The sequence below is a fragment of the Dipteris shenzhenensis genome, chromosome 5 (assembly GCF_047967505.1).
Source record: "Dipteris shenzhenensis isolate YYH24624 ecotype China chromosome 5, Dip_SZ_1.0, whole genome shotgun sequence".
Lineage (NCBI taxonomy): Eukaryota > Viridiplantae > Streptophyta > Polypodiopsida > Gleicheniales > Dipteridaceae > Dipteris > Dipteris shenzhenensis.
In genome coordinates this window covers 48,678,124-48,704,681 of record NC_141600.1, presented here as the reverse complement: position 1 = coordinate 48,704,681, position 26,558 = coordinate 48,678,124, and the positions used below count along the sequence as shown (strand labels likewise).

Here is a 26,558-nt window from a genome sequence, read left to right as displayed (position 1 = left end):
GCCATGCGGTACAAACATTATTTGGAATAAATCTAATGGCTTTTGGATTTATGACTAGGACACTCATGATTGGGGGATTGCTTTATGTTTTACTTGGATTCAGAGGGGTTATTTTGTTAGATACTTGGCTTGCTAGGTCGACGTGGGCATCTCTCCTTCACAGTAATTGCCCTAGTGTTAGAGAGTATAAAAAGGAAACTCCTATTTTGGAGTTCATCCAAACTTGACCTTGCTTCCAAAGGTGGAGGTGGTCAACCAAGTCCTACTGGCCACAACATGGTCTACCAAGTTCCACTGGCCACAACATGATTTGTTTGCTCTTGTTGGTGCCATTCTAGGAACTGCATTACTCAGCTCAAAAGGATGATAAGGAATTTTCTTTGGAGTGGTCTAGATGGTTCAACAGACACCAGATCTAGGGTGGCTTGGTGCCATACCCTTGGATTGGGTTCTTTCGGGTGACAAATTTCACTCTAATGACACTTCAAGATCAGGGATCCCTCTACGGGTTGTGGGACTATGGGGGTCAGACGAGGATGCCTTGGTCTTTGATGTTCACTCTGGGGATAGGCTTTCTAGATCTACAGATAATATTCTTATGCATATTGCATTTCAGCATGTCAGGGTTGTTGGTCATGTGGAACAATGTTTTTTGAAGTCAAGATGGTACTTAGACCCTAAATCAGGTCACATTCCTTGAGGTCATGGAGACGTTGGCTTTATGGAGGTGTGCCCATAAAGTATTTGTAGTGGGACCCTAGGGAGTGGGAATGGATTAATGCAGGGCATCGAGAGAAGAGCTTCCCCTTCTTTCGATACACGGTTAGTAATGGCAAGAGGATCTAGCTCAACCTTAGAGGCTGGAAGCCCACCAGAGCTCCTCATTGGGAAAATTTTCAGATTTCTGCTGATTTTCAGAATCCTTTCGGAAGAGGCTTTGGAAATCCATCAGGAATAGCAAAATCACTCTTTTCTTTTGGCGCTCTATCCATGGAGGGATTGTAGTGAAAACATCGGGGGGTCGAGATTTGGGGCATATTCCACTTGTCCTCGTTGCCTTTCTGCTGATTAGTCTATTCAACATTTCCTTTGGGATTGCAGACAAGCGAGGATTGTTTGGAAGGGGGTTACTAGTCTTTTGAGTACATTTATGTATGTACTCTCCTTTCTTCATAACTTGGGGCTCAGTAGCATGGTTCTCTCTTTCGGGGCTTCATGTATTTTATGAGAGACATGACTCTTCTTGGGCTCTCTTGATTGGATGATATTTGGCTGAGTCATGTTCTTTGGATGATGTTCGTGGCTCTTTGTATGGACCTGCACATGCATCTATGAATACTTGGTGGGAGATTCTTTCGAGCATAGCAGGGTGGCATATCTGGAGATCCAGATATACAGAGGCTTTGGATGGTTCTCAGGTCCACATTGGCTAGTATCTGGATAGATATGCTACGCAATTTCATAGCCATTTGGGGGACTATGCAAGGATCCTCATGGGCAGCCTCTACCATGAGGAAAGTTTTCTTGAGGAAATGAGTGGTTCCCTTTCTTCTCAGAGGCCCCCATGGGGTTGAGGTGGCACTATGAGCCTCCAGCTCTGTTATTTTCTAGCTCTTTTACCACAGGAGCTTGATTTTTTTTGGTTTTCTCATGCATCGCATGATGCACGTCTCCCTTGAGCTTCGCTCTTGGAGTTTCATTCATACTTAATAGAAGTCTCTTTTATGGAAAAAAATGAATTGCGAGCCCACTTCCAGTCCTTTGGAGCCAAGGCTTAAGGTGTATGTTCATGATGCTAGCAAACTGTTTGATGCCACTGTTTACAGTCAAGCTGTGGGATGCCTCATTTACTTGTGTAATATGCGGCCAGATATTCAGTTTGCATTGTTCCAGCTGAGCGAGTTTATGCACAGCCCTAAGACTTCTCATTGGCAAGCTGTGAAGCGTGTGTTTTGATATTTGCAAAGCACCCATCTCTTGGTTTGCTCTCTCAGGGGGTGACTTTCATTTTACATGCTTACAACGATTTGGATTGGGCTGGTGACTTTGATACTCGACAGTCACCTAGTGGCAACTATTTCTTTCTTGGACACTCGTGCGTTTCTTGATTAAGCAAGGAATATTCTACAGTAGCCACCTCATCCTGTGAGTTGCGTAGAGTGCAGTCTTTACAACCACAGTTGAGTGTATTTGGTTGAGGCATTTGTTGACCGGCATCATTGGAGGAGCCTACTCCAATTCTCATTGACAATCATAGTGCCACAGAATCATGTGTTTCATGCTCATACGAAATACATTGAAATTCATTATCACTATGTCAAGGAGGGACTACACGCACAAGATATTAGCTTGGTCTTCTACCCTACACAGTAAAATGTGGCAGATCTTACCTCATCCAAAGTTTGAGGCTTCTTTCAAAGCTTTGAACTTATATGTGTTTAGTGGCTGATGTTTACCTTGTACATTGTGATATTGTCACTACAAGGGGTTTTTAGAAATATTTATATTTTCTAATGCAGTGGACAATGTTATGTATAAGGAGCTAGGGGCACTTTTTTCCTTTATTAAGGTTGTTTACCCCCAACGTTAGTTAGAGGTTGAGTTTGTGGGTGAGTTAGTCACACACACATCTTTTGACCCCAGTTAGGGTCCATCCTAGGGTTTTGTCTCTATGACTAGTCTAGCTTTGTACTTCATTTGTGCTGCTGCAATTTCATTCCAGCTTGCTTCAGTTCCATCCTCTCGCGTTCTCTTGCTTCCATTTCCAACAATCCTTAGGGCTAAGTAGGGGATCAATTGACTTTGGAAAGATAGAGAACAAAGATGAAGAGCTTAGATGAAAGATTGGACATAAGAATTGAAAGGTGGCTATATTTGAGAACCTTTTTATTAGCTCACAGTCTTGGGTAAATAGTTTCAGGCAGGACTTGTTTGCATGAAAGCATATAAAACATACCCCAACATAGCATGTTGTGGAGTCGCGAGTTTTGAAAATATGTAAAAATAATAATCTGTTACTTTGCATGAAAGCATATAAAAGACACCCTAGCATTGTATTTTGTGGTGTTTGAGGCAGTTTTAGAAGTAAAAATAATAATCAATAGTTCACATTTTATCAAGGAAACTATCTTATGATCTTTGAATATCTGATATTCTTCTGGTGTGCAGCGGCCCATGCCCAGTATGTTGGGCCTGGCCAAGGAGCTAGGACTGCGTTTGAGGATGCTCATCAGCTTTCAATATTTCTCGAGGAGGCCAGAGATCGTCATTTTTCAGAAGGAAGTATCAAAGTTGCAGTAAAAAAGTAAGTTTTGCTTCATTCTAGTGAAAGTTGCAGTTAAAAAGTAAGCTTTTCTTCAGTCCAGTTAAAAGCAAGCCTGTGCTGACTATAGGGTGTATAAAATCAAAGAGAGGGATATTGAGTTTGTTCTATTGTTTACAATTGAATGGGATCTTAGGCTTAGTACTTTCTAAACTAGCTGAACGAGAAATAAAGTTGTGGCGTCTTGGAGGTAGTAGTCAAGGCAAGGCTAAAGCAAGAGTAAGATCTAGCACTAAGAAAAAATAGGGAGGCAATCACAAAGGCAAAGGCATCAAGTTTTTGGTAGGGATTCATTATGGTGTTAGCTAGAGCTACGAAAGGCATTAAGACCGACAAACATGGGAATGGATATGGACTGCCATGGCCCAAGTGGCCAAGTCGTTCTTGAGAGACCATCCTAAGGTACCAACCATGGAAGAGCACAATGGTGATTTCTCTTTAAGCTAGGAAGGGATTAAACATGGTAATGGATATGGGCTACCTTGGCCAAGTGGCCAAGTCTCTCAAGTCTCTCTTGAAAGACCATCCTAGGTAATCCGTCAGGTAGTCCAGGCTCCGAGGTCAGGGTCTACTTACCTGCCACCATCCAAACCAACCAGTTGTTAGAACAATGAAGTTGAATTTGGGTAGACAGGTAATGGCTATATCCCCTAGCTTGTTATCACTTTAGTAAAGAACATGAACCCACCTTTTGAAATTCTAAGATAAAAAAGAGCTTTAAAGTAATGTAAGAAAATAGCGGGGTTTGAGGGGGAATTCAACACAATTCAAAGCCTAAAAAAAATGGGGGCGCAATGCAACCTAACAAAGGATACATAAGTTTTTGAAAACGTGAGGGGGTCCACATTCATATTTTCTTAAAATTTGGGGTTATAACACATTAAAAATTTAATCATGAATAGTGAAAGAAGGAGAGAGTGCTCAAGGGGGTTATTGCACAACCTCGAGGAAATTAATTAAAGGGAGAAATTGAATAAATACTTATGGGGGGTATTCCACACTCAGATTAAGGACAATTAATATAAACAAATTGGAAAATAAATGAGGGTTTCCGAGCTTTAATTGCCTTACTATTCCGTGTCTGTGAAAAAACTTAAGGTCATGAAAAAAGGTCTAAAAGAAGAAAAGATAAAATTTCCTAAACAAGTTATCTTTTTGTTACTTAATGAAATAAGCTTAAGCAAGACGTAATCATGCAAAATGACAAAGTGATAAATGTTATAGTTAGGAATAGTAATATTATTGGAACTAAAGTAAACATACCTAATCACATAAATATATTTTAATAAATAAAAGAGTTGAAAATAAAAGGAATAATTGAATAAACTTCTAAAAGGGAATAAATGAAGCCCATTTTTCAAAGGGAGTAAATAAATGAAGACAAACTTTATGAAAATTAGACCACTAGAGGAAAAAGGGGACAAAATAAAGATGAAAAAAATGAGAAAAATAAAAAGTAAATAGAAACAAGAACTTAGAAGCCTACAAAGAAGGGGTTATATACACGGGAAGGGCATAAAATAAAAATAGCCAGCCTAAAAAATTAAAGGCTAAAAAAACCTTTAAATGATGAGGCCCAAGAAAAAAAGGGGTTAACTAGGACTAAGTAAAAGAGCAAGTAGGGGTAACCCCGACAGATGTAGGCCATTGTCTAGTGGTTCTAGTGATGCCCTATAGGCCACGGTATGTGCCTTGTAGGCATAAGTGTAGGCACTTATAGTGTTAGTGCCTTTTAGGCCACATAGGACACTTAGTCCTATGTGACACCTAGGACACTTAGTCCTAGGTCTAGGTACAAGTACTTTGTACTTGTGTGTTATCATCTATCTAAGTTTTGACGTGACTGCTCTATCGACTCGTCTTGTACCTGCACTCTCTCTCTCTCTTCGTTTCGTACCTTTAGTGGTATCAGAGCAGAGCTTCGCTTCCTGTGCCTCTGGTTCGTACTGCCCGTACAACAGTACGGACGTCTGTACAACCAACGGATATTGTACCTTCAGTGGCTGTGCGTCGTCGTACACTGCATCGTCGTACTGAAATCGTGCATCGTTCGTGCATCTGCATCGAAGGGTCGCCGTACATCCGTCGTCACCTGTACCTGCGCCGTACTCTGTGTCGTCGTCGTACTCTGCGTCGTACTCTGTGCTATTCCATACGTGTACTGTACACTGCGTCGTACTTCATCCGTACATTGCGCTATTCCATACGTCGTACCGTACACAGGGTCGTACTTTCAGTGGTATCACTGTACAGATCAGCCGTACAGCCACCGTACTTACGTACAACCACCGTACTTTGGTACCTTCAGTCTGAAATTTGGGGCTTTTACTGATCTGCACGACATTGGAAAATTTTTTGGGATTTGTTCTGCAATTTCTTGTTTAGATTGCAGTACATTGGGTCAGATTGTAGGACATTAAGTTACATTTGCAGGACATTGAGTCAGATTTGCATACATTGGGTCACATTTGCAAAAATTTCAGCAAAATTTGGGGCTTTTCTGAATTTGCCCTCTTTTTGGCCTATTTGCTCTCAATAAATTTGGGGCTTTTGCCAAATTTGCTGTGTTTGCAGTGAACATTGCCTGTCACGGTCACATTTGGGTCAGATCTGCATTTGCCCTTTTGATTTGGGTCAGAAATTTGCAGATATTTGCTGTCATTTTTGGGACAGCCAGCTTTTTGCAGTGATAGCCTTGAGGCTTTTGGGTTTTCAGGTCTTTTTCAGGGTATCACAGTTGCTATGGTTGGGAACAATCAAGATTTATTTGGAGTTCTTCGTGAAGATGATAAGTTGGATGGCACCAACTATCCGATGTGGTCTTATCTCATAAAACATATTCTTGTTGCAAAGCATTTGTGGAATATTGTTTCTGCGGCTGATCTGAGGCCAGGCAATGCTACAGTGGTTGTTTCTACTGCTGGTTCTTCTGCAGGGGGTACTCCTCCTGATGCCTCTTCCTCTAGCACTCCTGCTGCTGCTCTTCCAACTCAAGAACAGTCAAGATGGGATGTAAGAGATGCAAATGCACATTCATGCATTGCTTTATCATGCAAGAGAATCATTATTCCACACATCCGGTCTTGCAGGACAGCAAAGGATGCTTCGGATAAATTGGCTTCTCTCTATCAAATATGCAATGAAGCTCGTGTAGCATATCTGAGAAGGCAATTACAGGAAGTGAATATGAATGAAGGTGAGTCAATGGATGCATATTTGACAAAGGTCAAGGACCTCATGGAACAGCTTGCCAACATTGATGAGGTAGTGCCAAATTTACAGCTTGTCAGTACCACATTGAATGGACTGCCAGATACATATCAAGGGTTTGCTACAACCCTTCGATTAGTGGCCATGGGTAATCCATACCACTATTCTTTTGACCAGCTAGTTACTTTACTTTTGCAGGAAGAGCAAAGAAGAGCTAACAGACAAGCCATTATTCCTGATCATGCATTTGCTTCACAGCAGACAGGAAGAGGCAAGGCTTCCAAGCGTATGGGCAAGCCAAAATCTGCGCACAGCAGCTGCAATTCCTCTACGCATAGCAGCTGCTATTCCTCCCATGCATCTAAAAATACAGCAGATAAGGGAAAGAAGAAAAGATGCAACTATTGTCGCAAGCCTGGACATGACATTTCAGAATGCAGGAAGCGCATTGCTTCGGAGAAAAAGAAAGCAGGATTGATAGTTAATGCCTCACATGCTATTGAATCCCATGAGCCAGCAGATGCTTCACATGCACATGCTCTTCAGGATGATTGGGCATGGGCTGTCCATTGCTCATTTGATCCCTCCAAAGCTGATGCACTCTTTACTGCTAATGATGTTCAGTCCTGGTACTTTGATAGTGGTGCTTCCAAGCATGTCACATCCTGTAGACAGTTGTTTCATTCTCTAGCTGATGCACCTCGAGGGGGGACTGTTACATGTGCCAATAATGCTTCATATGCTGTAAAAGGAGTTGGAGATGTGCAGCTCACATCCATTTCCAGCCATCCTGTCACTCTGACAAATGTTCTTTTTGTGCTTGGCATTGAAGTCAACTTGATTTCAATTTCAGCAATTGGTACTTCAGGTTTCAGAGTAATTTTTGATGGCTACAGATGCCTAGTATATGATCTTCGTGATGACAATGCCATAGTTCTCACTGGCACTTTGCAAAAAGGGCTTGATCACCTTGATCATCATTCAGCTGCACTTTCTATTGAAGCATTGGCTATTTCAGATTCACAGCTTGCTGAAACTCATCTTTGGCATGAGAGAATGGGCCATCTCAATTATAGAGCAACCTCAGACTCACACAGTTTCCAAACATGTGTGTGAGGGTTGTCTTTTGGGTAAGATGCATCGATTTCCTTTTTAAAAGAATTGTCCAAAACTCTCACAAAGGAAATTGCAGCTAGTACACAGTGATGTCTGTGGCCCAATGAGGACAAATGCCATTGGAGGATACAAGTATTTCATGACTCTCATTGATGATTTCACAAGGTATTGCTGGGTATATCCTTTAAACGCCAAATCTGAAGTTTTCTTATGCTTTCAGAGATGGCTGAATATGGTTGAGAAGGAATCAGGAAGCAAGCTTGTCACCCTCAACACAGATAGGGGGGGTGAGTATATATCAAAGGAGTTTGATGCATTTCTATCCTCACGGGGCATTATTCACTCATGCACTACTCCTTACACTCCTCAGCAGAATCCTGTTTCTGAAAGGAAAAACATGTCCACAATGGAGATGGCCAGATGCATGCTTAAGGCCAAGTCTTTGCCCAATAAATTTTGGCTTGATGCAGTAATGTGTGCCAACTATGTGCTGAATAGATCACCTACATGGGCATTAAAGACTATTACACCTTATGAAGCATGGAAAGGCAGGAATCCTTCACTTTCACACATGAAAGTTTTTGGGTCTCTTGCATATGTTCATGTACCATCTCAGCTGAGACATAAGCTTGATGACAAGGCAATCAAATGCATATTCATTGGTTACAGCCAGGAGAGCAGAGGGTATCGGTTATATCAACCAAATACTGGGAAGATTATTGTCAGTAGAGATGTGATCTTTTCTGAACATTCAGCTTCTCCTCTTGTGGACTGCAAAGCAAAGCCAGGTGTTGACATGTTTGATGCCTTTGAATCTTGGTTACCTCTGCCATCATCAGAAGAGGATTTTGAGCAGCAACATGAGCCTCCTGCAGGCCCTCCACTAAGCAATAATCAGCCCCAACCTCATACTGATTTGCAGGTTTCTCTTCCGGCACAAAATGATCCCATTACTCATGATGCAGTCATTGAAGAAAGAGCTGTCAATAGACAGCAAAGACAAGTTCCCAGATGGCTTCTTGATACATTGAGGGACAGCAAACAAGATCAGCCTTTTGCTGCCCGGACAAGATCAGGGAATAGACAGCATGGTCACTTTCTTGAGTTTGCACTCGTTGCTACAGCTTGTAATGAAGAGCCTTTGTGCCATAAAGATGCTTTTGACAGCAAAGGGTGGATGGATGCAATGAAAGTTGAGTTACAATCTATTGCCAAAAATGACACATGGGAATTAGTAGATCTCCCACCTAGCAAGCATGCCATTGGAACGCGGCGGGTCTACAAATTAAAAAGACAGCATGGTCACTTTCTTGAGTTTGCACTCCTTGCTACACCTTGCAATGAAGAGGCTTTGTGCCATAAAGATGCTTTTGACAGCAAAGAGTGGATGGATGCAATGAAAGCTGAGTTACAATCTATTGCCAAAAATGACACATGGGAATTAGTAGATCTCCCAGCTGGCAAGCATGCCATTGGAACGCGGTGGGTCTACAAATTAAAAAGAAAATCTGATGGCAGCATAGATCGATACAAAGCCGGTCTTGTTGCAAAAGGGTATGCCCAACAACAAGGCATTGACTTTGAGGAGACATTTGCTCCCACATCCAGGATTACTACCATTCGATGTGTCATTGCCATTGCAGCCCATCATAACTGGCAAGTGCACCAACTTGACATCAAGACCGCTTTTCTTCATGGGGATCTGCAGGAAGAAGTCTATGTCACACAACCTCTGGCTTTGAGGTTGTTAATTCTGAAGCCCTTTATGGTTTGAAGCAGGCACCCAGGGCATGGTATTTTTTTTTCCGAAAAAACAGTGCTGATTATATTACTTCGAAAACAAGATACAAGAGGTCAATTTTGCAACTGACGGGGCTGCGTTCACAAATTGGACGCAGCCCAAAAAGGAAACAGAAAGCTCTCTCTCACAAAGGGATCAGGCGAGTGTGAATGAATAGCCAGAGAGCTGGTGAATAGCGCCACTGAAGGCCCTGAGAAGTATGCACGAAGAAGAGGCCCCGCGTATCCCAATCACGGAGGAATCGTCTCCGCTTCTCCCGGCCAGCCCGGGAATCTCCCTGTATCTGGTCCCACTGGCCTCTGAGTGTGTATAATCTCACTCCAGATGTCGGTCATGATCTGGGCAGTCGAAAGAGAGGTGCCACCGAGTATGTGCGCGCAGCGCGAGGTCCAAATGTGCCATCCAGCGATGCTGCTAATAATCTCCCAGACTGGCTGCCTCTCCTGAGATCCTGTGTCAGCCTCTGCCAGGTGCGGCGAAATGCCCTCTAGCGGCCCCCAAGTCCCCTGTGTGATAAGGAACATGGGGTCCTGCGGGCCTGCCTCGAACAACTGATGAAAGCCAGGTGTGGTGCTGCTCCAGCAGAACGCGCCCCAAGTGATCAAACCTAGCTCCGGTGCTGCGCGAGTAAGGATCCCGAAGGTCCACCTCCACACTTCCTGGGTGCGAGTGCAGCTCCACAGGCAGTGTTTTGGTGACTCCTCGTCCTCGTGACAGATCTGACAAAGTCCATCCTGACCAACCTGTCGCAACCAGCTCCCCACTGGAAGACCCTTGTGGGCGAGTAGCCAAAGGAAGTAGGAAATCTTCCGCGGCCGCCAGCTCTCCCACAAGGCCTTCCAGAAGGCCTGCAAAAATAGCCTGGAGATACCCTGAGCATACCAACCGGGCCGCTGGGTGGGCGGGCGGCTCTGCATCCTCCCAAGAACTCTCCTGCCCAATGTCGTGCTGTAAGCGAAGAAAGGGGTCGGCCCCTGGCCTGCCGCAACCTCTGGCCATCTCCACTCACCTGGGTCCCAATCAAGCTCTGACAAGGCCCGCCCCTCCCAAAACCAGAGTTGCCATAACTGCAGCTGATCCTGCTCTATACTAGGATCTGTCCGCCAAACCTTCCCCACGAGGCCTACAACCCGAACCCTCTGCCACGGGAGAAGGGGGTCGATGAGCACACCCTCTCTCCTGAGTCGGCCGTCCCCCGAAACCGCGAAGAAGGAAACAGAAGTGTCGTCCAACCGGCCCGCAACCACCAGTGGGATGCCACGGGGGGTGAACTGTCCAAGCCAACAGTCATCACCAGGCATGAGGATCTGAATCTCAGGTGGAGCCAGCCAACCGGCAGGAATCGCTCCGTCTATCTCTGTGCGTCTCGCCTGAGCTCCACGGACACCTCCAGCTGCGGCCGCTAGAGCAGCGGTCTCCAAGTGTCTGTAAGTGTCCCTCCAAACTCGAAGGGACCGGGCTGGCCCCGCATCCAACTGTCCCACATGATATGTGACCTCTCCCCCAACTGAAGGCCCATGACATCTCTGACCTGATCGTTCCAGATGAGCGGCTGGCGGTCGATCTCCTCCTGACAGCTAGGAGGGGACTGGATGAGACTGAGACGGAGTCGCCTCCAAACCAAGAGCAGGCTACGAATGAGCGGGGAGCGGGGGTGAGTGAGCGGTGCAGAGGTGAAAATCCACCGAAGGGACGATAGCCACTCACCACCTCGGCGCGGGACGCAAGAACCGATCCCCTGCTGAAGTAACATCTTCCACGTCTGCCCCCCCGGGGTCAAACTGCGGATAACTAACTTGCCCAGCAGGGCCTGACTCTGAAGCTCAAGATCAATGACCCCCAAGCCACCCTCAGCCTGCGGAAGAATGACTGTCTGCCAGGCTACCCTGGCTCTGGTATCTCTGAGGCCATCCCCCCCAGACCACAGGAAATTCCGAACCAACCTCCTGAGCTGAGCCACACTGGATCTCGAGAAGCACCAACAGGAGGCCACATACCAGGCCGTGGCCAACAGAATGTGGTTGACTACAAGAGCACGTCCTGCAAGAGAGAGCTTAGCAGTGCTCCAGAAAGCCAGCTTCCGTCGAATGGAATCTAGCACCGGGAGAAACTGCTGAGCTGGCGTGATGTCCAGGCCGACCTGAAAGCCGAGATATCTGGCTGTCTGTCCCCGCGGGATCCATCTGAAACCCAAAAATCTACCCCACTGTGAGCATGCCCCAGGGTTTGTGAGAAAACCAACTGATTTGTTCCAGTTGATTTTCGCACCGGCTGCCGAGCAGAAGACCTCTAAGGCCAGTCTCACCCTCTCCAGCATCATCTCATCATCCTGAACATACAGTGCTGTGTCATCTGCATACTCCGAGTCTAGGAGCTCCGTATCCTCCCTGACGGGAAGGCGAACACCCCGGATCCCGGTCGACCTCACCCGAAGGTAGTATGTCATCGCCTCGGCGAAGAAGAGAAACAGGTAAGGAGCGAGAGGGAAACCCTGATGCACTGATCTCTCCAAACGAAATCGCTCTCCCATCCTGCCGCCGATCATGACCCTGCTGGAAGCTGTCCTGTATAGTGCTGAGATACCCTGAATCCATCCTGCTGGGAATCCTAGTCTCTCCAAAGTACCTTCCAAGAATGACTAGTCCACTCGATCGTAGGCCTTCTCAAAGTCGAGAAGTAGGATGGCTAAGTGCGACCCACTGTGCTGAGCCCACTCCGCCGCCTCTGAGAAGGTGAAGACATTATCCAGGATACTGCGGTCCTGGACAAAGCCTGTCTGAGTGTCATGAATGAGGTCAGGAAGTAGAGGCCGAACTCTGGCGCTGATCATCTTGGCAAGGATTTTGTAGGCAGTGGTGAGGAGAGTGATCGGGCGCCACTGACGGATCTCCTGTTGGTCTCCTCCCTTCGAGATGAGGCAAATCAATCCCGAAGAGAGGCTCTCTGGCATATGTCCGCTGCTGAAAATCCTCTGTAGGGCTGCTAGGAGGGGCTGATGGATCTGATCCCAGAAAGAGGTGAAGAAAGCGCGAGAGAGCCCATCCTCGCCAGGGCATTTCTGCCCATCGATGGCCATCAAGGCCTCCTGCATCTCAACAGTAGTGAACGGTGCCATCAACGTCGCCTGCATGCTGGGCTGAACAAGGGGGGGAATATGCCTCCACACCTCCTCGCGGGAACGTCTAGTGCGAGGGGCAAGCTGCTCCTGCTGAAAAAGAGTCCTGTAGAAATCGGTAGCCAACCCCAAGACCTCTTTCGGATCAGTAACGGTGTGCCCCTCCGCTGTCCTAAGACTCTGGAGCTGATCACCTGCTGCCCTCTAGCCATGTGTCCTGAAGAACTCTCTGCTCATCCGGTCACCCTTCCGAGCCCAGTAGGAGAGGGAGGCGTGATAAGAAAACTCTGAGCGGCGCTGGAGGGTCTCCTCAAGAAGGGCTCTGGCACGAAGGGCCTAGATCCGAAGCTCCTCCGAACCCGGAGCTGCCTGCTAGAGTCGCTGAATGGAGGCGAGGTCCCTACGAAGAGCTCTCTCTCTGCCCCACCACTCCTGGCGAACCTGAAGGGCTGCGATCTGACAAATCTGGCTGGACTCCTGCAAAGCCTGAGCCACCGACTCTACCAGATCCACGCACTCGCCCCAATCTCTGTCCCAAAGGCTATCAATACTACTGCGCACCTCCTCCCTAGAGAAAATGGAATCGGGAATCCTGCACGAACGAGGAGGAAGGGACTGAGCTGCCGAGTCTAGTGATAAGAGCACAGGCGCGTGGTCGGAGAGTGTCGTCCCTGGCACTATACCCACCTGACCACCTCTGCTGATGGCCCAATCACTGACATAAAATCTGTCCAGTCTCTCCAGGATTCTGCCTCCTTCCCTGCGGAAGCCCCACGAGAAGTCCAAGCTCCCGTGCCATCGGCGGAAGGACGGGTCTCTCCAGCTGTCCCTACCTCCTGTCGCGAAGATAAAGGAGTCCCAAGCGGACTGCTGTGCCTGAGCTATACCTGTAAACTCTGGTCCTCTGCCGTGCTGGTCCTCCAAAGTCTCCAGATTGTTGAAGTCACCTCCAACAATCCATGAATCCATGTCTGGGAGAATCTCTGTGAGTGTCCTCCAGAAAGTGGCTCTGCATCGGAGGTCTGTGGGTGCATAGATGTTGAGGATTCCTATTTTGGAGCCCTCCAACTCTAGGCCAACCCAAAGTGCACGGCCTGGGATCAACGTACCATGACCAAAAACTCCCTGGGCAATCAAATCGCAAACGGAAGTACAGACACCGCCACTCCTCCCCTGTGCACCGATCGAGGGCTCCCAATAAGTGTGAGAGCGCCCAGGGAGGATCTTCCCGCAGCTACGGGAATGGGCCACTGAAAGCTTATGCTCCTGGAGCAAGAGTAAATCCAAGCGACCAATCACTGCTGGCTGAAGTTCCTGTCTCAAGATGAGCTTCCTAGGACCACGGGTGCCAGAAGAATGAAACCCGTTCACGTTCCAGGAGACAAGGTGTAAGCTCATGGTGAGGACTGGTAGGTTGCGAACAACTGTCTGCTCGCGGTTGATGTCGATGAAGAAGCTGGCATTTCAGAATGAAGGCATTGACGCTTTTGAGAGGGTTTGGAGGGGGAGGCGGGGTCGTCCTGCCCGTTCTTCAAAACTTTTAGCAAAGGCGTGAGGCCTTTAGTGCCATGGACAAACGCTTTCTCGAGCCAACTCGAGATCTCTGAGGTAGTCATCCCGTAGAAGGCTCGGAGTTTCTGAGGAGTCCAGGCTCTGACATCCTGGGGAAGGGGCCACGACAGAGAGGGCCTGAGGATCACAATCAATCTGAAGTGCTTGGCGGCGCAATGCCACCGCAGGCGCACGTCACCCTCGGACCACTGAGTCTCGAGAAGCTGTCCACCTGATGGGCCTATCCAGGAGCAAATCTGAGCGTGCGTCTGCTCTCTGAGAGCCTCCCAGACCGAGTCGTCTGTCCAAGTCTCGGTGCCGTCGCTGAGAAAGGTGAAAGCAAAGCTAGGGCCATCCCTCGGGGCCAAGGCTGCGATCTTCCCATCCGCCCCTTTACGGAGCAGGAAGATACTGATGTCGAGGCAAGCAGGGAAGGTCCTGAGCTCGGCCACATCCAAGTAATCCCAGGGACCAGATCTGTAGAAGTCGCGAGGAAGCTCTCTCTCCTGAAGCTGAGGCCCGCCAGAGTCTGCAACTGAGGGGGTTGGGCTAGCGGACATGGAAGACTGCTCCAGGGGTGGTGTAGACTCGGGGTGCCCTGCCTGGGGTGGGGAAGGTGAAGGAGGCTGAGGGGTCGGCAACTCAGACTCCACGGAGGCGACTAGCGGTGGGGGCGGAGGAGGAGGAGAGGGGGTGCCCGCGGCTGAGGAGCCATCGGTGCAGCTGGCACTGCAGGAGAGCTGAGAGAGGCGGGGGAGGGGGGCTGGGGCTGAAATTGGGAATGGGGCTGAGAAGGAAGAGGAGGGAGCTGAAGAGGAAGAGGCGGGGGCTGATGCTGCGGGTCGGGACGAGGGGGCTGCGGCTGGGGAGGGGGCTGGGGCTGAGAGGGAGGGGGCTGGGGAGCGGAAGAGAGGGGGACCTGAGGCTGCGGAGGGCGGGCTACGGTCGAAGAAGAAGCTCTCCCAGGACCCTGGGGCGGCTGCCTGTCAGGTCTCTGAGGCTCTGTTGCAGGTTGGGTAACCTCTGCCTCCTTGCCTTTGTCAGAAATCTTCTTATTCTTTTCTCTTTTCCTTCTAACCTCAGTCCAGCCGCCAGCCACCTCAGGACCGGACTCCGGCTGCCTCTGCTCCTCCTGACGTGGCTGCCCGAGGGGGGGGAGGGGGCGGGGGGGGCCGAGAGGAGCTGGAGAATCGTGGACAAGCAGCAGCCAGGTGCCCAAAGCCATGACACCTCAGGCACTGGCCTGGCTGTCATGTAACTACCATGCTCTGAGTAATGCTGCCAGCATCTGTCACGATCTCAATCACTGCATGAAGAGTCGCAGGGTCTGCCACAGCCACCCGGACTCGGGGAGCTCCTGCCGCAGTAACCGCGTCGACGAAAGTGTCATGCATCACCCAGCCAAAGTGGGAACCCAGGTCCCTGACTATCGGCCGCAGCTCAGGAGCAAGGCCTGGGAAAAAGGAAAACTAGCGTCATTGGGTGGCGAGGTATGCGGAAACGAGCATCAAAGTCCGCTGCGCTGAATCCACGGTACCAAGGGACTATCATGATGATCTTTCCGTCCACAGATGTGGGGGAACCAGCTATCAGGTTGCTCGCAGCTTTCGCAGTGGAGAGTTTAAGCTAGAAGATGCCCCTTCCCATAAGGGCCACCTCCTCGATGTGGCTGTCCTCTAACATGAGAGTGGACTGGAGCCAATCCCTGATGGCTGATCTGGAGGGAGAGTGTCCAATGACTCTGCCATAGACGGAAGTAAGGGCAAAGTCATTGGCAACCTGTTGAACCCGAGACGACTGTTGCTCTGTCAAGATCACACAGTAGGCATCTGGAGAGGGAGGGTCCGGCTAGACCTCCGGTTCCGGGCAGGGAGCCGCCATACTGTCAAGACAAACTGCGAGACCTTCGATGAAGAAGAGGCTGCCACCAAAAAAGGGGGGGATAGACGAAGGATGGAGCCTGGGTGTGACGGAAGAGGACGAGGCGAGATGAATCGAGGCGGGCGGGGGAAGCGGAGGCGAAGGCGGGGGCGGAGGCGGAAGGCGGAAGGGGACGGAAGGCGGATGTCGGAGGTGAGAGCGGAGGGCGGAGGTCGAAGGCGAGGGAGGGACAGCGGCGGAGGCGAGGGCGGAGGAGGAAGGGGCGAGGGCGAGGAGCGAGGGCGGAGGGCGGAGGGGCGGAAGGGGGGGAAGAGCGAGGGCGGAGGGCGGGGGGGTGAGGGGCGAGAGGCGGGGCGGAAGGGCGGGGGGGAAGGGGCGGAGGGGCGGGGGCGTGGCGAGGGACGGGGGCGGGGCGGAGAGGGCGAGGCGAGGGGTGAGGCGAGGGACGGGCGGAGTGGTGAGCTAAGGGCGGGCGGAGGGGTGAGGTGAGGGTGAGGCGAGGGGCGGGGTGGTGAGGGCGAGGGGCGAGGCGGGAGGTGAGGCGAGGGCGAGGGGCGGCGGGACGGAGGGGCGAGGAGGCGGGATGAGGCGAGGGGTGGGGGTGAGCGGCGAGGGCGAGGGGGGTACGGCGAGGGTGAGGGGGGGGCGAGGGCGAGGGGAAAGGCGGAGGAGGGTAGGGAGGTAGAGGCTGCGGGAGGGAGGGAGGGGGGCTCGCAGGAGCTCCAAAAAACGTTGTAGAGTTGAGTTTGGATGATGCACCCAGGGCATGGTATGCCAAAATTCATGCACACTTACTATCCCTTGGTTTTCAGAATAGTCCCACAGAACCCACTCTTTATGTCTGTGGGAGTGGATCTGATTTTTTAGTGCTGATTTTATATGTGGATGATATGCTCATCACGGGCCCAGATACTCAGCAAATTGCAGCTTTCAAGGCTGATTTGCAGCAGATTTTTGACATGTCAGACATGGGACGGCTTCATTATTATTTGGGCATTCAGTTTGCTCATATTGAGGGGGGTATCATGATGTCTCAGTCCAAGTATATTGGACAGCTCCTTGATTGTTTTCAGTTTGAGGATTGCAAGCCAATCTCTACTCGAGTGGACCCTGGCTTCAAATTCTCAGCTCATGATGGGAGCCCACCATGTGATATCACTCTTTATCAGCAGGCTGTTGGATGCCTTATTTATTTATGTCACACCAGACCTGACTTTGTAGTATGCAGTATCTCAGCTCAGCAGATTCATGCACATGCCCAGTTCACAGCATTGGCAGGCAGTGAAGAGAGTCTTCAGATATCTCAGAGGCACTCAGGATTTAGCCCTCTTCTATGGTGATCAGGGTTCACTTACCATGCATGCTTACACGAATAGTGACTGGGCATGATGTTCCGACACCAGAGTGTCACATACTGGCAATTGTTTTTTGCTTGGCAATTCATGTATTTCTTGGCTCAGCAAGAAGCAACCGACAGTTGCCACGTCTAGTTGTGAGGCTGAGTATAGGGCAGCTTTCACCGCTACAGTAGAGTGTGTTTGGCTTCGACAGTTACTTACAGATCTTGGTATTTGCCAGACATCCTCCACTGTTGTCTACACTGACAGCCAGAGTGCTTTGGCCATTGTGCGTAACCCAGTGTTTCATGCGCGTACCAAGCATATTGAAGTTCACTATCATTATGTTCGGGAGCGGTTGTCAGAAGGAGACATAGAGTTGTCCTATCTTCCCACAGAGGACAACATCGCAGATATGTTTACAAAGGCACTTCCTCGTCCCAAGTTCGAAGTCTTCCGACAGGCTTTACATTCGGTTCCCTTTGTTACATGATCTGACATTCCTTGTACATTCATAGGTGGCTATATCCTTTTGGATGAACATGTGCCACCATGACCAGAAATTACCAGGTATTCTGAGACGTTTCCAGAGTACTTCAGCCCATCCCATGGAGGGGGGTTTGTAGGCCATCATCTGGTGGTTCTAGTGATGCCCTATAGGTCATGGTATGTGCCTTGTAGGCATAAGTGTAGGCACTTATAGTGTTAGTGCCTTTTAGGCCACATAGGACACTTAGTCCTATGTGACACCTAGGACACTTTGTCCTAGGTCTAGGTACAAGTACTTTGTACTTGTGTGTTATCATCTATCTAAGTTTTGGCGTGATTGCTCTATCGACTCGTCTTGTACCTGCACTCTCTCTCTCTCTCTCTCTTCGTTTCGTACCTTCAACAGAGACTAGGGTAAAGAATCTACAGTCAACCATAAGGTTGACTACGCATGAACACGTAGGCAAATACGTAAAACACAGTTGCCAAGCGACGGAATGAAAGAAGCGGGGGCAATAACACAAGAGAGTGGGACAACAAAAGGCGACTAGCAAGCAGGGAATAAATCTTCGCCTCACAACGAAAGGAAAAAGTACGAAAAAAAGTGCCGAAGCTTTGAACCAAGCAATAACCAAGCCAGTAGCCATGACAGCTTCAAGCGCAACAAAGTCCTTGGGAGAAGATTATGCTAGAAAGCTTCCCTTCCAAGAATTGGGAAGAGACCCACGAAGCCAATAAGTGCCGAACTGAAGTGCTACCACAGCTAGTTGCTTCTCAAAGGAGAAGTCGCAGAGGACCCGAGTGCTGAAGTAAATGTGAGACAAGTAGACGGAAGAGTCGCCATACGGGAAGGGTCGCCAAACAAGTGCCGCAATAGGGTAGAGGTGCATAGCCAACAAGATCAGTTACAACGTGATCAGAAGTGTTGCAAAGCGCCAGTAAAGAGTCGCGAAGCACAAGCAACTTCCATCAAGCAATAAATGAGGAGGAGTAACTGAACAAGCACAAACCTTCAAGATCAAAGCCAAAGCTGTTGGGGAAGAGTAAACACAAAGTGCTGAGTTGGAAAGTGAGCGAGGATGAAAGGTTCCACTATAGAGTTGGCAAGAGGAGAAGGCAAGAAGGATATTTGAGAGAGAAGTTCGGCCCAACATACCTTAGAGCTTGTGAGAGTAATACAAAGGCGAAGCGAAGAAAAAGTGGGGACTCCAAGCAGCAGTGGAGAATAACAACAAAGACATGAGGCATAGGAAGAAAGGTTGGCAAAGGAACCACAATCCCGAGTTGTGAAAGAGGAGAGAGTGGAGAAGAAACAAGGGGACTTCATGCCCGTGGCCAATGGTGGGGAAGGTTGAAGCAAAGGGTAGTGAAGAACATAAATAAAGCAAAGGGTGGTGGCGGTGGTAGTTACAAGGAATGAAGTCGTGGGCGGTGGTATGAGAGGGTTGTTAGGTACGTAATAACGCCATGTAGCTTAGTGATAAGAAAGGGGTAAAGGTCATGGGTTTGAGGTGTAAGATAGGTTAGGTAAAGAGCCAAGGTAAGGTTGCACCAGTTAGAGGTAGGAATGGTTAGCTAGGAAAAAAGAGAAGCTACAGGACCGCAAAAGTGAAAAATAGGGATAAGAATAGTTAGCGAGGAAAAAAGAAAAATGAGGGAAGCGTAGAGTAGGATGAAATCAAGGGTGAAGGTGAGGGGGAAATTAAAAATAGAGTTAGCCAAACAAAAACAAAAGAAAGGTTAAATTAATTACAAGCATCTGGTTCAAGGATAAATGAGACTACTGATTAAATTGGAAATTAAGGGTGGTTAATTAATTATTAGTGAACCATAAACAAAAGAATTAAAAAGAGGGAGCATTAAATCAGTTATTAACATTTAATTGTGGAGCTATTCACATAGCATAATATAGAGTGAGTATAAAAATATGTGGGAAAAAGTAAAATGAAGAAAATGTAAACCTATGTATGTATTGTTAGGAGGGGTTTGTTTACAATAGCGTTCAAAGAGAGGATTGTGTGTGTGTGTGTGTGTGTGTGTTGGATAAATTATTAAGCAAAATTAAAGTGTTAGTGTGTGTGTGTGTGGGTGAGAGAGAGAGATTGGGAGTTTAAGAGGGGGAAATTTTTGTGGCCATCATGAGTGTGCATGTATAGGACATGGGAAAATTGTGTGTGTGTGTGTGTGGCCCACCCCCAACCCAGAGGTAAGACCACATGGTGGGGAGTAAGCCCACCATGTGGAACTCACTCCCCACCTAATAGTAAATGCTAGAAAAATGGATTTCTATGATAAGTGTAAAAAGTGTTTTAAGAGCACAATGCCATCAGCACATGCATAATCCAGTTTTTGATACCAATGTTACTGCACAAAAAAAGTAACCATTAGTACACAAAGGAAAGGGACTCAAAATACTTGCAATGACAAAGATTTAGCCCGGCTTAAAATTATCCTATGATTATGAATGAATGAATTATATATATATATAAAATTAATTATATATATATATATATATAAATATATATAATAGCAAATTTTTGAAAAATAAAAGCCATTACAAAGGGGAGAATTAAAACACACATTTAGGTGCTCCATACATTATTCATTCATTATAAGGATTAAGAGTAAAATAGAAAAAAGTTCGAGAGGTTTAGAAAGAAAGAAATTGGGTGAAGGAATACAAGAATTTAATTTTATTTTAATTGAAAAAAATGGGGGGGAAAGAAATTAGGTTAAGCTATTACATCGAATGCACATTAGAAGGGTAAAAAGCAACAAAATAACCATGGGAGGGAGATAACCATTAATTAAAAATGCATAAAATAATCAACAAGGGGGAGATCCCAAGTCTAGGGGGGTCAAATGTATAGGGGATGATGTGGATGCATAGGGGATGAGAAGGGGAGGAGGGGGAAATTTTATATTACTAATAACACATTATTTTTCAATTGGGTTAATTTGTATGTGTTTTAACCCCTGGGTGTAAAGAATTATAAAGAGAAAGGGGATGAATGTACTTGTGCAACAAATTTAATTATAAAAAGGGTTGGTTATTATGTGCCTGTGTAAGTGTGTGTGGGGGGGTTTTTGAATGAGTAGGGATGTGTGTGTGTGTGTGTGTGTGTGAGTCTAAATGTGATAGTGTCAGAGAAATGTGTGTGTGTGTGGCCCACCCCCAACCCAGAGGGTAAGACCACATGGTGGGGAGTAAGCCCACCATGTGGAACTTACTCCCCACCAAGTAGTGTGTAGAGAAAAAATGGATCAATATGATGAGTGTCAAAAAGTGATGTCATTTGTATAAGTGTATCCCAATTCCACGGTAGGGTGGTAACCATGTTTCTGCACATAAAATGTAATAATTAGTAATCAAATTAAATGGAATCAAAACATTACCCATTGAAACATATTTATCTCAAGACAAAAATTATCCAATGATAACATGACTACGAAATATACATAATAAAGAGTTATCCAATCAATGTGAATTAACTGTATGGCAATAGCGGACCAAAGGCTAATTGGGAAATCAGTGTGTGTTTAGATTTAATAGTCCCATCAATAAATGAGCCATACAATTAATTCCACCATTTGGATAAAAAAGAATTGGTTTGAAAAACTAAATAAATAAATAAATAAAACTAAATTGAAGTACCCTTTAATAATATTGCAATCCAAAACTTTTATTTAAAAAAGAAAATATGATAATTGGCAAAAGAAATTTTCTAAAGACAAAGATTTAACAAGCTTAAAATTATCTAATGATAATAATGAATTAATTGTATGGTACTAGCCTGACCAAAGGCTAGTTGGGAGATCAATCTGTGTGTTTAGATTTAATAATCCCATCAATAAATGAACCATACAATTAATTCAATCATTTGGATAAAAAAGCACTGGTTGAAAAATAAAATAAATAAAACTAAATTACAGTACCTTTTGACAATAATGTAATACAAAACTTTTATAAAAAACTGGCAAAAGAATTTTTCTTTATATTGAGTTTATCGATTAGAATTATTACAGAAATGTCGAATCCGTCAGGTAGTCCAGGTTTCGAGGTCAGGGTCTACTTGTTAGATATCAATGCTCCACTCTCGTGTAACTACGCGGGAACCGGCTAACTCTACTTGTAAGCCCCCCATATGAGGAGAAGGCATTTGAGTAGCTCGGTTATCCGGTAGGTCCTGGTTTGGACACCAGATGGGGGCCATGTGTGGCCTGATGGTTGGACGGCTTCAGATAGAGTTGGCACACTGCCAACTAGGCTACATGCAAGTGCGGGAAGGCATCCCATGACTGACCGCACTGAGAGTAGACGGAGCATTTCTCGGGGCAGTTCACTCTCGGGTTGCGGGGCCCGTTTGGAGTCCCAAATGATCCCGGATGGCTCTGGGCGGAACGGTGTCCGTAGGTCAGTTGCTCTATTCTGCGCCACAGTTCTAACATGTGATCGGTGGCCTATTTCGGGACCGACCTTCAGTCGGCTTTTTTGGACGGACTGGCTCGGTCTCCCAATTGGGTCTAACCGACTACAACTGGTGGCTATATAAGAGCAAGCCCGTGAAGCCCATATTCATCACTGGCTACAGCAACCCTGATTCCTTAGCATCCAGCCTCCGTCCTCTACTGTTTTCAGCACGCCATGGAAGCTCCTCACACAGGAGCGTACGGTTGGGAGGCAGCGCCATCTATTGTATTAGTTTTACAGTAATCAAATTTTTGATTCTCTATACTATCAGCTTTTCTCTCTTGCATACGAGATCTTGTTATCTGTTGAGCACAGACGTTGTAATATTTTCTTACATGGTATCAGAGCTTGGGCTCTAGCAAGAAGATTTGGTAGTGTGTTTTTGTTTGTGAGCAGATTGTGAGAGATGGCCCAGTCCGCAAGACTGCGAATCCCACCGTTCGGCGAAAGCGGAAAGTTGGACGGCTCTAACTATCCACTCTGGAAGTTCAAGATGAAGACCATCCTAAGCGCCGGAAGAAGATTGCAGATGAGAAGAACGGAGTAAAGAAAGAGTCCAGCAATAGCGCGCAGGCAGTGCCAGTAGAGCTGTTCGTAGCAATTGAGAAGATTTGCACGGAGGCAGTTCATGTACCTGCGGATGAACCTTGGATTATTGACAGTGGTGCATCGCGCCACATGACCAGTCGGAAGGATTGATATACCTCTCTACATCCGGTAGGGAATGACATCCTGGTAGCAGTCGGCAATGATGTAAAATGTCCAGCAAAAGGAAAAGATACGATTGCTCTCAAGTCAGATGGAGTTGTAAAACAGTTGTCCGATGTTCTTTATGTACCAGATATCAAGAGGAACTTGTTGTCCGTTTCTGCGATCACGGATCGGGACCTCAAAGTTCAATTCGATAAGAATGGCGCACAGATTTTGGATCTTCAAGGGAAGGTCGTTGGTAAAGGTACACGGCGCAACGACATCTACGAACTCTCATCTTTCAGTGCTTGAGTTGATGTGAGCAACACTAAGCTGTGGCATGAGAGGTTTGGTCATCTAAACCTTAGTTCTTTAAAGGAGATGCATAAAAGTGGAATGATTGCAGACCTACCAGAAATTTCAGATCTGCCCGATGTATGTGAAGCTTGCATGATGGGCAAGCAGCATTTTCCTAAAGAGGCCAGCATAGGCTACATGCAAGTGCGGGAAGGCATCCCATGACTGACCGCACTGAGGGTAGACGGGGCATTTCCCGGGACAGCCCACTCTCGGGTTGCAAGGCCCGTTTGAAGTCCCAGATGATCCCGGATGACTCTGGGCGGAACGGTGACCAAAGGTTAGTTGCTCTATTCTGCGCCACGGTTCTAACGTGTGGTCGGTGGCCTATGTCGGGACCGACCTCCAGTCGGCCGTTTTGGGCGGACTGGGTCGGTCTCCCAATTGGGTCTGACTGACTACAACTGGTGGCTATATAAGAGCAAGCCCGTGAAGCCCATATTCATCACTGGCTACAGCAACCCTGATTCCTTAGCATCTAGCCTCCGTCCTCTACTGTTTCCAGCACGCCATCGAAGCTCCTCACACAGGAGCGCACGGCTGGGAGGCAGCGCCATCTATTGTATCAGTTTTACAGTTTTGATTCTCCATACTATCAGCTTTTCTCTCTTGCATACGAGATCCTGTTATCTGTTGAGCACAGACGTTGTATTGTTTTCTTACACCACTTACCTGTCACCATCCAAGAAAAATGAGGTATTAGAATATCATCATTTCAAATGGGTAGACAGGTAATGCCTGTATCCCCTAGCGTGTTATTGCTTTACCAAGAAACGTAGACAAACGTCTAGATTCACTAGTAAATTATTGAAAATACTATAAGAGCATAATGCAAAAGTAGCATCTCATGTCATATGAGGAGTATTCCATATCCAAAATTGAAAGACCTTTCAAATTCTCATAAATAACCACCTACAACTAAAGGAAATTTACTAGAATTAAATAGAGATAAAAGAGCAAAATTGAAACCACCACAAAAAATATTAATGCGGGAGGTAGTCCAGACCCTTAAATTTAGGAATGAGAATCAAGCAAATTAAATTATCAACATTTTTCAAGGAGGGTAATCCTCATCCTTGAAAGATTAACCACAATTAAATGAAGGTCACAACTAAAGAATAAGTATTAGTAAAATTTAACAAAAATAACTAAGAAAAAATAAAGTAAGCAATAAAGTATGCAATAATATCTTGCAAAAAAAAGAGAATAGTCATTAGTAAAATCATTAGATAATTAACAAAAAATAAAATGTAAACATAATAAATATTAGCGAGACAAGCACTCTCAATAAACTATAAGAAGCAAAGACTTAAGGAAAAGCACTAAAAGGAGAAAGAAAGGTTTTCTTTAACATCAATATGTACGTGTGTGTGTGTGTGTGTGTGTGTAGCAGATTAGAAATATTGTGAGTCGTAGGGTAGCTAAGAGCCACCATATTTGTTACTAGGTAAGTATCTAGGGCACCCCATAATTGCAAAGGGTGGTCATAACTTAGAAGGGTAGAGTATTTACTACAAATTTTGAAAATGGAATTAATTATATAATTAAAAGAAATAAACTAAGCATATACCTTAAGTATAATTAACAAGAACATCAAAAACCTGTAGTAGCTGAAGACAACACTAACGCATACAAGTTTGTAAGTCTATATATATATATCTACCTCTTATATACACCATTGTTATGGTCTACTAGGCAGCAGGTACAGGATGGCTTTCACAGCACAACGTAGGTAAAAAGGTGTGCGTCAAGAGTTGCTGCTCACATGCATTGAAGTTACTATAATTCAAGCTGTGAACATTCTCTGACAGTGTGATCTCTGACACAAGGAAAGGATGAAACAGAACAGCATGACACAATAATGGCAATGGGGAAGCAAAACAGCCTCTCAAGGGCAGAAACTGGATTCCTGGGCACTATAAAGCTTGTCCATCTCAAATGAGAATTTGGAGGGAACCAACAGAAAGCATGCAATAGTAAAAGAGGATAAGCGAGTCCTATGGGCACTTAATCCTTAGAACCTATTTCAAGCCATGAAGAAGTTGTCCATCCCAAAGGAGAATCTGGAGGGAACCCACAGAGAGCATGCAAAGTAAAGAGAGGAACCAACAGAGAGCATGCAAAGTAAAGAGAATAAGCGGGTCCTATGGGCCCTTATTTCTTTGAGCCTAAACTTTTAAGCCATGAAGAAAGATTAACCTTGCGCCAAACCTCTTGCAAGTAGGTCAGACTGTGAAAAGATCACTGACTCAATTCTCTTCCTGGGCCAAAGATGCAAAGCTAATTGTAGAATGGAGACAAGCCCTCTGTGATAGAGGGTATATGCATATGAGGAACAAAGATATTCCTCCCGACGAGCTGAAGGGCTTCTCAATTAAGTAGGGGAAAAACAGATTTGTTGTTGGTCTGTAAGGTAGCAGGTTCCTAGAGCTGGAGACACGTCATCTACAAAGGAGGAGGAATGTGCCTGCTTGCCTTTATTCCTTCTAGATGGGATCAAAACCATTTCTGAAGCAATGTCTGCCTCTCTTTGTTGTCTTTCATATCTTCTCTGATAAGTCTAGTATAATACCGGTGTCTTTCATGTCTTGTCTGATAAGTCTGCTATAATACCTCTCGTTGTTCTCTTTCATATCTTGTCTGATAAGTCTGCTATAATACCTCTTGTTGTTGTCTTTCATATCTTCTTTGATAAGTCTGGTATAATATAGGTGGCTCAACAGCTGGTGGAGACATTGAAGAATGTGAAAAAGAAGATGGTGGATCATCCAATGCCTAGGTCTGACCTGCAGGAAAATGAGTTATCTGTGCATGGGACTCATCAAGAAAAGAGCTCTGGCTCCCTTTCCATGAAGAAAAGGTCACGCAGCTCCCTCTTCCCATGAAGCAAAGGTCTCTTTGAATCGATGGAAACTGTCTCAGGGATGAGGCTTTTGAAAACTGAATCTGTCTTAGGTATCTTTGGCTGAGCAGTTGTCTTAGGAGTCCTTTGGGGTAATTCCTCTTATGGTGACGTTTGCCTTTGGGAAGAAGACAAAGTAGCCTCGTGGATTCGAGCAGACTCTTGCTACAGATGCTGATCACTGTACTAGAGGGGCAAGACTTAATTCTGTAATACATATCGGGTTTGGCATAGTGACCTGGCTCGCTGAAACAACCCTCACCCTTGCTAAAACTAGGGCTTAGGTTAGCAACAATCTGGAAATAAGTGGGAGAGT

General features: G+C 46.5%; 1 protein-coding gene across 6 annotated transcripts in view; it reads left to right on the top strand.

The window, feature by feature from the left end:
- Nucleotides 1-26,558, top strand: part of LOC147902126 (uncharacterized) — an 89,105-nt gene that overhangs the window by 61,055 nt on the left and 1,492 nt on the right. For all 6 annotated transcript variants that reach the window (XM_087375229.1, XM_087375233.1, XM_087375231.1 and 3 more), the window contains one exon: nucleotides 3,169-3,304. In XM_087375229.1, coding sequence (XP_087231355.1) covers nucleotides 3,169-3,304 — 136 coding nt within the window. The remainder of the gene's footprint in view (nucleotides 1-3,168; nucleotides 3,305-26,558) is intronic.